At 46.2% G+C, this 13,203-nt stretch overlaps 1 protein-coding gene across 1 annotated transcript in view; it reads left to right on the top strand.

The window, feature by feature from the left end:
- MTTP (microsomal triglyceride transfer protein) overlaps positions 1-13,203 on the top strand; it is a 141,813-nt gene that overhangs the window by 69,211 nt on the left and 59,399 nt on the right. Inside the window, exons 4-5 of the mRNA XM_073638547.1 lie at positions 9,019-9,126; positions 9,730-9,846. Coding sequence (XP_073494648.1) covers positions 9,019-9,126; positions 9,730-9,846 — 225 coding nt within the window. The remainder of the gene's footprint in view (positions 1-9,018; positions 9,127-9,729; positions 9,847-13,203) is intronic.

Here is a 13,203-nt window from a genome sequence, read left to right as displayed (position 1 = left end):
GGCAGTGACACACACTGAGTGCACTACAACCAGACGTGGCTGAAGTACACACTGCAGGGTGAGCTGCACTCACACAGACCTTGCAGACAGCGGTGAACAGTGCAGATGCAGAGCACTGTGCACTAGCGCTGCAAGACAAAAAAATTTCTCTATCTACTCCTATATAGTGTGTTTGGAACCAATTTAACTGAATACGGATGGAACCACCACACTAATAGGAGATATCAGGAAAAATTATGAATTGGCAAAAAAGGACAATGTATGAGGCAGTGACACACACTGAGTGCACTACAACCAGACATGGTTGAAGCACACACTACAAGGTGAGCTGCACTCACACACACAGACCTTGAAGAAAGCGGTGAACAGCACAGAGAACTGTGCACTAGCGCTGCAAGGCACAGCGATTTATAAAGTAGCTTGGGTAAAGCAGAATAGACCAAATAGGTAGCTAAAACTGTCCCTCAGAACAACAGCGTCCTATCCCTAACTGAATTTACAGCAGAGTGAGCTCAAAATGGCGGCGGCGGCTTTTATAGTGCATCATGACATCATTTCAGCAGCCAATCACAGCCATGCCATTAGTTAAGATGCCTACATGCCTAACAGGATGTGCCCACACTTCTTAGGATCCTCATTGGCTGAATAAAATGAAACTGGCTCAAGTTGACGCGCCCCCTGGGCTTGTGTTGTGCAGGGAATACGCCAGGATCTCCACCAGGCTGTATGGCGGTGCGGCCTGCAGCAGGCTCCGGACCAAGGTGTTGGTACTGCTGGGCGCTTCCTCCATTTCCCAGTGCGGTCTGTCTAGACTGATCCAGACCGCGCCCTGCCCCACAGTTTTCTTCACTTCCCGCCCCCATTGGGGGTGGTCCTGGGGCAACTTGGTGACAGTTAGTTTCAGGGGCAGCCCTCCCACGCTGATGGACATTTCCACAGCCGCATTCATGGCCGGTGGGGGCGGGCTCCTTCTTTGGCGCCATTCTGGGACCTGGCCCACGATGGGAGGTGGCCTCCTGTTGTCTTTTGGAGCGCACATTATGGTGCTTGTTCTTCTGGGGCGGGCGCCATCTTTAACACAATAAAACAGTCTCTTTTCAGGCGTGCAATACCCTCTTGTGGCGGGTTGGTAACGATCCTGCCGACTACGCCAAAGTTGACGAGCCCCCTGGGCCTGTGTTGTGCAGGGAATACCCGGAGCCGGATCGCTGGGGGTTGTAGTCTCCGTGGCGCTGACCCGGTCCGTGCCCAGGGTGGTCAATTCAGTGGCAGTCTTATTAGTGAGATAATAGTCCGACTACGCCACCCGTGGATTGCGGTCAGTGGGGGCCGCCGCTGCAAGGCAGACCGCTGAGGCCGGTGTTGTGTGCAGCTAAGAATGGGATGACTCCCCACGGGAGAAGTATAGCCTCAGGGCAGTTAGTGTGGATGATGGGAGTGATGGTCCTCGAGTGTCCCAGCACTGGTAGTGCTGGTGCGGCGAAGAAGTACAGAGACGTGTGGTTGCAGTTTCCAATGCTTTACTCACAGTTCTTTACTGGTCCTAGTCACCTCGGTACCGGCGGTGACTGCCCAAGCCGTGCTGCGTCCACCAGGCAAGGGGCTCGACCAACTCCCAGGCAATTCCAGAGCGGGGCACAGGGCTCCCTTCTCTTCCCTTCTCTGGCCGTGCCCCACCAGTGACTCTACGTTTGTACGGCTGCCTCGGGCCTTCTCTTTTTACGCTGATCTCTGCGTCCCTGACCCTATGTGGTGTGCCTTCCTGGTAGGTGTAGTGAGGGGTCGCACCGAGATATAGTCACGACCGCCAGTCTTTGGCTGAGGATTAGTCGCCTCCACCAATTTGGGATCCGGTACGCTGTTCTGCCAACCCGTCACCCACAATCTTCTGGGCCTATGGGGTTCCTTCTTCTCTCGTGTCTCTGGGCCTCTCTTAATGTACTGTTCCTTGTTTCCTTTCTCTTCTGTTTCTGTTCCCTCTGCTGTTTCTGGCCTCCACTCCAGGCCTGCCTCGTGGAGCTGGGCCCAGACTGAGCCACAGCTCCCTGTCAGCCCTCTCTGGCTGAACTCCTCTCTGAACAAACTCCCCGGACTGAACTAACTCCTGTCCTAAGATGGTGCCCACCTTATATACCTCCCTCTATGTGTGAGCCCAGGTGACTAACAACCAATGGGCTCCTACCTTTGCCCAGAGACCCACCCCTATCTGCTCCTACATCACTGGGTTTTCCTCCCCCTCCCCACTCCAGCCAGGGACAGATGCTGTCGTGCCTGCACTTCTGTCTAGTGGGAGCACCGTTGAGCTGTCCCTCGGAAATGGGGTGTGTGTGGTGCATGCAGCCTACCGAGTCCTGGTCCACAATCCATCCTTACCCGGGAGTGGAATATCACACCTCTGGTTTGAGGTGCAATACCCCTGTAGCAGCCGAGCCCTCGGGGTGCTACAATTGCATTATGGGAACTTCCGATTCCGGTGAACGATATTGCAAAAGTATCGGAATTCCGATACCGCGAATATCGGCCGATACCCGATATTTCAGTATCGGAATGCACAACACTACTCATGACTTGTGCAGACAAAATTGACCTCCTGTTTCTACATAGAGCTTAGAAGGATTTAGCTAATCAGTTTTTAATCATAAGCTGTCATAAACCTAATGGAAAAGAGAAGAATTAACTGGGTAGAAGGGCAAAATGAGAAATTGTAAGTACACAGTGCTATATAATATGATGATTGCAATATATTAAGAGGATACAAATTTTGGTGGGAGTGCTTCTTTAAAGAGTGAGCCATATAAAATAAAACAGCATATACTCACCTCTTGGACCAGCACTATTCTAGTGGTGTCTAAGGGTGCTTGAGTGAAATTGTTATGTTATGTGAGCCCTGCAGCCAATCAATGGCTGCTGATAGGCTGCAATGCAGGGGTGGACATATCATTGTCGCAACCTGTGCAGCTGCACAGGGGCCCAAAAGGTAAGGGGGCCACAACTACCTCCAAAGCAGGTGCAATTTTGCATTTCTAGGAGCTCTTGGGCTGCAAAGGGCCCGTGTATTGTTCTTGGTGCCCTTTTTTGTCTGTGTCTGCCAGTGCTGAAATGCTCATGTGACATAACAATTCATGAGAGCTCCAGTAGACTCAGCGTCGACATTGCTGGAACAACGTCGGTGCCTGAGATGATTTTATGCTGTTCTTATTTTATAGAACAGGGGCACTGTTTCATTTAAGAAGGGGATGTCCAAGTAGTGAACAACCTATTTAGTACTGTGTTTAAATAAGTGTGGTTTTCACTTTACCGTTCAGGAGGCAACTGCAGCTGCGGTGTATGACATCTCTGAAAAGCAAGCTGAAGCTTTTTCAGGCACATTACATGTCTGCTGTTCTCCTTGCATGCCTGTTCTAGGCAATGCAAATGACTTTTCCTCCAGGAGGAAGAAAACGGTCTCTCTAGTGCCAACTACTGGAGGTAGCTACCTTTAGGTCAATGTTGAATATTGAATATCAATCAAACCAGAGTGTTCAAAAAGGAGCAAAAGTCCATCCACAGACAGCTATTTTGAGATTCTTGGTCCTTCTAAACGAAGAGCATGGTACTACAGGGTGACTCACTCGCTACTTTACCCGGAAAAAATGCTGTAACTTCTGAAAGAGACTATCTGTCATACTGAAATTTGGACTGTACATACCTTGGTTCATGAAAAATTTTAAAGCAGGTGTTGAAAAATGTCCACAGTTCGCATTCAAGCACGCCTGCACGTGCCACTCCATATTGTTAAATTTATTCCTCAGGACGTCTGGAGTCATAGCCTGAATTTCTCAATGTACATTCTCTCGGAGTGCCTGTAATGTTTGTGCATTGTTACTGTACTCTCGACCTTTCAAATAACCCCAAAGGAAAAAATCCAGTGGTGTTAAATCAGGCGATCTCCATCATACCTATCCAGTAATGTTTCTGTATGTTTCAGCTTATTCTCCAATAACAGAATACACGGTTTGGACGGCAAAATTTGACCTCCATACTTCTTTAGAAAATCACTTTGGCACCTCTTTAAACAGTCAGTTTTCCAATAAGTTTTCACAATAAAAACACGTTCCTCCAAACTGAATCTGTACATTGTTAACAAATGAAGAAGGAATTCGGCAGAAGTGAAATGCAAGCACCACACACAAACTACCGACGCGCAGAAAGGCGTAAAGCAAGTCTACTCCGTAGTTGAGACGACCGGTGGGGCAACAAGTTGGCGAGACCACACAGTGCGAGGATGTTTCTCGTCCCTGAGGTTCATTACAATCTCACTTTTCATGAACGAAAGTATGTGCAGTACAAATTTCAGCACGGTCCACAGTCTCTTTTAGAAGTTACAGCAATTTTTACAGATAAAGTAGTGAGTGAATCACCCTGTACTTAGCTATGTGAGAGGTCTTTGGCAGATTTCTGAGAGGATGCGGTTTCTCCAAGGCAAGATTGTCAGTTAGTGTAGTGAGACTTGTAGACAAAGCAATGCTCCCTGGGAAAAGATATGTAAATTAGCTCTCCACCAGGAGAAAGGAAGTTAGCTCTATAATGCCACTTAGAGTTTTATAAAGGTTTAGGCACAGACTTCAATAGGTGGCATTAGAGAGACGGCTTTCTTCCTCCAAGAGGAGAGCTAACTTGCATACATTTTTCAGGGAGCAATGCCTGGCTATCAAGTCTCCCTACACCAGCTAGTGGTCTCTGCAAGAAGCAACCGTTAGGCTATGTGCACACGATGCAGAAATGCTCAGGATTTTTTCCTGAGCGTTTCTGCATCTCCCTGGCAGAAAAAAACGCATGCGGATTGTACATGCGTTTTCCTGCCAGGGACATGTGGAAATGAAGCGGTACCCACTGACATTTCCGCATGCGGACTGACAAGCGCTTTCCAAGCGATTAGCATCACTTGGAAAGTGCTTGTGACAACTAGGTCACACTATATAAATCCATGCAAACAGCATGGATTTATATAGTGTGACCCGAGAGAGTGGTAAAAATAAAAAAATAAATATATACTTACCCTCCGATGGCCCCCCGGTGTCCCACTCACTCCGTTATCCCTTGCCGGCAACAGTGAATTGAAAGACCTGCCGACGTCAGCGTCACGTGACCCGTCACATGACTCTGACGTCAGCGCAGGTCCTTCAACTCACTGCAAAGTGCCGGGAACCAAGCAGGAGCGGTGCGTGGGCCAACAGAAGGTAAGTATACATTTATTTTTTATTTTATTCTTGTTTTTTACAGATTTTTTATGGTACCTGGTTGTGGAGGAGAGTCTCATCTTCTCCACACCCGGGTACCATCCGCACATTAGAACGCGCCAATAACGCAAGTACAAATGCAGTCTTGCGGTATTGGCGCGTTCTAATGCAAGTCAATGGCGGCGAAAACGCCGCGTTTCCGCAAAATTAATGGACATGCTGCGGATTTTTGAGCGCAGCATAAACGCTGCGGAAAAATCCGCAGCATGGGCACAGCACATGCGGATTATCATTGGGGAACATTGCTGCCCTTCTACCATGCGTTTTTAATGCGTTTCCGCAGCTGCAAAAACGCTGCGGAAACGCATTAAAAACGCATCGTGTGCACACAGCCTTACTCCCACCTCACCCCTGTATATTCTAGGAAATACTCCCCACTGCATTTATTTACCGTATATTCCGGCGTATAAGACGACTTTTGAAGACTGAAAAATCTAGTCTGGGGTCGTCTTATACGCCGGTAATGTTTTTGAACTTTCAGAAATTGACATGCGGGGATACTCTGGGGGTGTTAATAAGCTGCCGTGGCCGTATCCCTGCCATGTGGGAGTTAATATAAGGTGGAGGGAGTTAAAATACGGCGGCGGTAGGTCCAGACAGTCAGCGCTTCTGTGCTGAAACTGACACATCGCTGCGCTGTATCTTCTCAGGCCTGGGACACAGCGCAGTGTATTCCCAGCAGCGGAGACAGACAGAACCTAGCGAACTTTTCTGACACATCGCAGTGTCTTCCCAGCTCCGGACACAGCACAGGGCTTCTGTGCCGACAGCTTTCACTTGTCACAGAAGCGCTGCGCTGTGTCCGGAGCAGGGAAGTTTTAAACAATCACACAGCCCCATACTGCTTCCCCGCAGCCTCCCACCCCACAGCCTCCGCTCCCCTCGCCACCTCCCATCCCGATCGTAAGTTAGGACCGGGCGGGGAGCGCAGCACCAAGGAGCGGGAAGCGAAGGACCCGGGCGGGGAAGCCGGCAGTGAAAAGACTTCACCGCCGGCTTTCCCGTTCTGTGCTGCGCTTTCCCGCCGGTTATTTCAAATGAACAGCTGAGGTATCAGGTGATGCCGATCAGCTGTTCATTTGAAGTCGCCGCGGTGCCCTCAGAGGGTTCATGTGAGTTCATGCTTCACTGCATTGCATGAACTCACATGAACTTTCCCACGGTCTCACAGGTCAGCCTCACCTCCCAGACCCGTCATGATTGGTGTGTGCGGGTGTCTGTGCGTGTGTCTGCGAGTGTGTGTGGGGTGTCTGTGCGATGTCTGCGGGTGTGTGCGGTGTCTGTGAGATGTCTGCGAGTGTGTGCGGGTGTGCGCGGTGTCTGTGCGATGTGTCTGTGCGATGTGTGCGGGTGTGCGCGGTGTCTGTGCGATGTCTGGGGGTGTGTGCGGTGTCTGTGCGATGTGTGCGGTGTCTGTGCGATGTCTGCGGGTGTGTGCGGTGTCTGTGCGGGTGTGTGCGTGCAGGCAGACATAGGCCGATGTGACACTACTACTCCCATCGGCCTATGTCTGTCCCCCGTCCATTCCTGCCAGCAGGATCAGCTCGATGGGAGCAGTAGTTCCCATCAGCCTGATCCTGCTATATAAATTGCCCTACTGTGTCCCCAATAAATTTTAAATACATTTCATTGGTGGCCAGTGGTTACCTAAAATAAATTAGTTCATACATTACCTGTCCCCGCCGATCGCCACCTAAAATAAAGTAAAAAATAAAAAACTACACCTATACTCACCTAGACACCGAATTCCCCGAAGCCATCGATCTCCTGTAATAAAATATAAAATAATAAACCACAACCTTATCCTTACCCCTCCGTAGTAGTCCACGAGTGTCCCACGATGATCTCCAGTTCAGAGCAGCCACATAGAATGTGACCGCTCTGAACCGCTGCCGCCGCTAGAATGACGGGGCCGTAAAGCAGCCCCGTCATTGCATAAGGGGTTCGCCGGAGTTCAGGCAGCGCTGCTCCGGTTAGCTGCTTTACGGCCCTGCTGTATCGTGAGAAATTCCCACGGTACAGCAGTGCCGTAAAGGAGGTCTCCGGAGCTGCGCTGACTGAATGCACTCCGGTGACCTCAGTCAGTGGCTCCCACTGCCGGGAGCGGACGTGTTCCCGGCAGCGTGAGCTTACAGCAGCCATGCACAGCTGTCACCATCTCCAGATGTGACAGCTGTGCATGGGAGATCAGCGCAGGAACGTGGACAGGTAACTATTTTTTTTTTAGTAAACTAAGAATTAAATAAAATGGTGTGGTTTATTTCAAATAAATTATTTTTTTCTTGGTGTAGTGTGTGTTTTTTCTTTTTAACACTTTGTAGGTTAGTAATGGGGGTGTCTTATAGACGCCTATCATTACTAACCTGGGCTTCATGGCTGCTGGCGCTGACATGAACCCCAGCCCTATTACCCCCTGCCACCGCACCAGGGCAGCGTGGAAGAGCGAGGCTAAGTGCCAGAATTGGCACATCCTATGGATGCGCCATTTCTGGGGCGGCTGACGGCTGGTGTTTCTAGCCTGGGAGGGGGCCAATATTCATGGCACCCTTCCTGGGCTATTAATATCAGCCCCCAGCTGTCTGCCTAGCCTTTGCTAGCTATTAAAATAGGGGGGACTCCACGTCATTTTTTGGGAGGGGTCCCCCATTTTAATAGCTAGTAAAGGCTAGGTATTCAGCTGGGGGCTGATATTAGTAGCCTGGGAAGCTCCGTGGGTATTACCCCCTTCCCAGGCTTCAAACATCTGCCCCAGCCGTCTGCTTAACCTCCGCTAGAGACTAAAATTAAGGGGAACCCCACGCCAATTTTTTTTAAAATAAATCCTTTATTTTAACACTAAATGACAAGTACAGTAATCAACACTGTCACTGTACTTCATATATATGTGACTGACATGTTTCTATCTATCTAATCTATGTATGATTCTCTATTCCTTCTATTCTAAATTGTCGGATACAGATGCTGAATTGCCGGCCGGCTTATTTAAAGAGACGGTGCATGAAAACACTATTATTTTTTTAAATAAATCCTTTACACTAAATGACAAGTACAGTAAGCAACAATGTCACTGTACTTATTATATATGTGACTGACATGTTTCTATCTATCTAATCTATGTGTGAAGCTCTATTCTTTCTGTTGTAAATTGTCGGGTACCGGTGTATGCCGCTGATGAAAATGGATGATAGTAATGTTGTTGTTGTATGCCTTATGTTTATGAGTGACAGTTTTCCTGCTAAATACCTGCATGTCATAAGAATTTAAATTAAAAAAGGACCATGTTAAATTCAAATCTGTTTTTTTTTAATTTTTACCGGTGTTTGGTATGCGTTGGAAAAGGGGTAGTCTTATACGGTGAATATATCCTAAACTCTATATTTTAACAGGAAAGTAGGGGGGTCGTCTTATACACCAGGTCGTCTTATACGCCGGAATATACGGTACATAAATTTCTGCTAGTATTCCCGCACACTACAAACAACACTTAGGTTAACTGGCATCTATGGGTATGGCCATATTGGGTGTGTATGTGTCTGAGACAGGGAAAATAGATTGTGAGCCCCACTTGGGACAGGAGCTGATATGATTTATGAAAGTTTTTAATGCAGCGCTATGAAGTATGTTGGTGCTATAAATTAATAAATATTAACTGACTGTTCATGTCAAATAATAACAAGTAAATTGACGAAATACAAGGAAATGAAATGTCAGGTTACTAAACTTTAATTTGTTTCCTTAGGTAAAAACACTGTATCTGCACAAGAATGAACCCACAGTCCTTGTTAATATCAAGAGAGGCTTGGCAAGCTTGTTCCAGATCCAGCTCAGTCCTGGTACAGTCACTGAGGTAATAGACTTGCAAGATGTGGGCAGTTAACACAAGTGGCAGCATGTGGTCCAGCAGGAAGCTAGTCAGGCCATAAAAGTCCTTGGACTTAAGATTCCTGCATAGGTCACCTCCTGTGCCGAGGAGGAGTAGAATCATATTCTTGTGGTGGGTGGGTAGGAAACAATAATGGAATGTGTAGGATTGTTCATCAACTATTAAACCCGTGTAATCATAAATCCTTTCTTATCCATTACACATACCCAACATGTACCATAGGAATGGCAGTAGGATGCAGGAGAATTTTTTAAGAATTATGTAACCATAAGATCTAGAGACATATCAAAATTCTCATATTTCCCATGATAGATGATGGCCACTTGTAAAATAAGAATTTAAATCATTTTTATGACAAGATATCATAAGATTTTCTTGGAGAAAGATATTAGTAAAAGGGGCTTGTCAATACTTTCTTTACCATTACTCCCCAATATCAACATTCAAGCCTCGAGCACATGGCCGTATTATGGTGATGTACTACCTCCAAGATTTACAGAGCTCTATAGAGAACCCAGAATTATTTGGACTCTTTTATTCATCTGAATGTCTCTGATTTTTTTTCAGGTTGATGTTTCTGGAAATTGTAAAGTTACCTATAGAGGAAAACAGAACCAGATGACCAAAATCAAGGATCTTGATAGCTGCAAGATTTCAAAAACTGGTTTTACAAACTCTAACAAGGTATATCAACATATTGTGAATGTATTACTGTACGACATGAATATAGGGTCACCAGGTTTTTGTGAAAGCTAATTTCAAAATCGGTCAAAAAACCCACATAACAGTCCCGCCATAAGAAATTGTGCAGTCTAGCATAACAAGTGCTAGTTTGGCAAGCAAGATTTTGATGTCCAGGTTCACTGTGATATTTTCCATATAACCCTAACCATCCAGGATACAGTTAGGTCCAGAAACATTTGGACAGTGACACAAGTTTTGGCATTTTAGCTGTTTACCAAAACATATTCAAGATACAGTTATACAATCAATAGGGGCTTAACGTGCAGATTCTCAGCTTTAATTTGAAGGTATTCATTCACATCCTGAATGGAGTAAGGGTTTAGGAATTACAGCTATTTAATATGTAGCTTCCTCTTTTTAAAGGGACCCAAAGTAATTGGACAATTATCTCAAAAGCTCTTTAATTGGCTGCATGGGCTATTCCCTTGTTGATCCATCTTCAATTAAGCAAGTAAAAGGTCTGGAGCTGATTCCAGGTGTGACATTTGCATTTGAAAGCTGTTGCTGTGAACTTAAAAACATACGGTCATTGGAGTCCTCAATATACCATATTTTTCAAAATATAGGACACACTTTATCGTCCAAATTTTTGAGGATACTAGGGGTGCGTCTAATAGTCGAAATGTAGCTTACCGGGGGTGCGGCGGTGGAGCAGGGTCACAGGAGGCAGGGTTGCCGCTGCAGGAAGCTGACGGGCAGGAGTGGGGTGATCCTGTGGGCCTTGGGCTGGGAGGAGGGGGTTTCTCGGTTGTGCAAGGCAGGAGCCATTGGACTCCTGGTGGTGGGCTTCAGGAAAATGTCGGCGTTGCGAGACAGGAGCAGAGTCCCCGCTGCGTAAATTAACCTCCCGCCAGTGGGCTTCAGGAAAATGACAGTGGTGCATGGGCAGATTTAGATCTCTGACTATAAGACGGACCCCCATTTTTACATTACATTTTTTTTTCCTATTTTCATCCTCTAAATTTGGGGTGCGTCTTATGGTCCCATGCATCTTATAGTCTGACAATATGGTAAGTGAAACAGACCATCATTAGGCTGAAAAAGGAAGAAATTAACCCCTTAAGCCCCGGAGCATTTTTCGTTTTTGCATTTTCGTTTTTGCTCCCCTTGTTCCCAGAGCCATAGCGTTTTTATTTTTTGGTCAATATGGCCATATGAGGGCTTATTTTTTGCGGGACGAGTTGTGCTTTTCAACGCCATTACTAGTTTTACCATATCCTGTACGGGAAAACGGGAAAAAAATTCCAAGTGCGGTAAAATTGCAAAAAAAGTGCAATACCACAGTTGTTTTTTATTTATTTTTTTTACCACGTTCACTGAATGCTAAAACTGACCTGCCCTTCTTATTCTACAGGTCATTACGAGTTCATAGACACCAAACATGTATAGGTTCTTTTATATTTAAGTGGTGAAAAAAAATTCCAAAATTTGGTAAAAAAAAAAATAGCGCCATTTTCCGAGACCTGTAGCGTCTCCATTTTTCGTGATCTGGGGCTGGTTGATGGCTTATTTTTTGCGCGCCGGGCTGACGTTTTTATTGATAACATTTGGGGTAGATCCGATGTTTTGATCGCCCATTATTGCATTTTATTGCAATTTTGCGGCGACCAAAAAACGTAATTCTGGCGTTTAGAATTTTTTTCTCGTTACGCCGTTTACCGATCGGATTAATTCTTTTTTTATATTGATAGATCGGGTGATTCTGAACGCGGCGATACCAAATATGTGTATGTGGTTTTTTTTTTTATATATTTTATTTTGAATGGGGCGAAATAGGGGTGATTTAAACTTTTATATTTTTTTATTTTTTTTTTATATTTTTAAAAACTTTTTTTTTTTTACTTTTTGCATGCTTCTATAGTCTCCATAGGAGACTAGAAGCAGCAACTATCCGATCGCCTCTGCTGCATACAGGGGACGAGCAGGTCCCCTGCATGCAGCAGAAATGGTCCTGTGCTATGAGCGCCGACCACTAGGTGGCGCTCATAGCGACAAGATCATGACAACCACAGGTGTCTGCTGCAGACCCTGGGTTGTCATGCACACCCATCGGCGACCCGCGATCACGTGACGGGGTCGCCGGTGGACGGGGCTTATGACGCGCTACCCGGAAGCGCGCGTTAAATGCTGCTGTCGGAGATTGACAGCAGCATTTAACAGGTTAACAGCCGCGGGTGGATCGCGATTCCACCCGCGGCTGTTGCGGGCACATGTCAGCTGTAAGAATCAGCTGACATGTGCTCCGTTCAGTGAGGGCTCAGCGCAGCAGCCCTCACTGAACGGAGGGATCGCAAATATGCGTACTAATACGTCCCCGGTAAGTAAGGGGTTAATCAGAAAAATAGTGGAAATGTTAGGAGAGGCCAAATTAACAGTTTGGTACATTCTGCAAAATAAAAGAACACACTGGTGAGCTTGGAAAATCAAAAAAGCCTGGAAATCCGTGGAAGACAACAGTCGTAAATGATCGCAGAATCCTGTCCATGGTGAAGAAAAACCCTTTCACAAAATCCACCCAAGAGACGAACACTCTACAGGAAGTAGGTGTTTCAGTATCTAAGTCTACTATAAAGAGAAGACTTCATGAGAGCAAATAGAAAGTGTTCACCACAAAGTGCAAACCATTAATCAGCCTTAAAAATAGAAAGGTCAGATTAGACTTTGCCAAAAAACATCTAAAGAAGCCAGCCCAGTTCTGAAAAAGCAATCATCAGACAGATGAAACTAAGATCAACCTGTACCAGAATGATGGGAAGAAGAAAGTATGGAGAAGGCTTGGTCCAAAGCACACAACATCATCTGTAAAACATGACGGAGGCAGTGTGATGGCATGGGCATGCATGGCTTCCAATGGCACTGGGTCACTAGTGTTTATAGATGATGTGACTGAAGACAGAAGCAGCCGGATTAATTCTGAAGTGTACGGGGCTATGCTTTCTGCTCTGATTCAACCAAATGCAGGAAGGTTGATTGGATGTTGCTTCACAGTACAGATGGACAATGACCCAAATGATACTGCAAAAGCAACCTAGGAGTTTTTTAAGGCAAAGAAGTGGAATATTCTGCAATGGCCGAGTCAATCACCAGATCTCAACCCCATCGATCATGCATTTCACATGCTTAAGACAAAACTTAAGGCAAAAAGATCCACAAACAAGCAACAACTGAGTTCAGCTGCAGTAAAGCCTGGCAAATCATTACAAAGGAGGAAACCCAGCGTTTGGTGATCTCCATGGCTTCCAGGCTTCATGTAATCATTGCCTGCAAAGGATTCTCTACAAAGTATTACAAATTAAC

This window comes from Phyllobates terribilis, unplaced genomic scaffold, assembly GCF_046119375.1.
Source record: "Phyllobates terribilis strain yellow unplaced genomic scaffold, ASM4611937v1 Scaffold_1__5_contigs__length_1240528914, whole genome shotgun sequence".
NCBI classification, from domain to species: Eukaryota; Metazoa; Chordata; class Amphibia; order Anura; family Dendrobatidae; genus Phyllobates; species Phyllobates terribilis.
The sequence above is the reverse complement of the archived record's forward strand: the minus strand, read 5'-3'. Positions and strand labels throughout refer to the sequence as shown.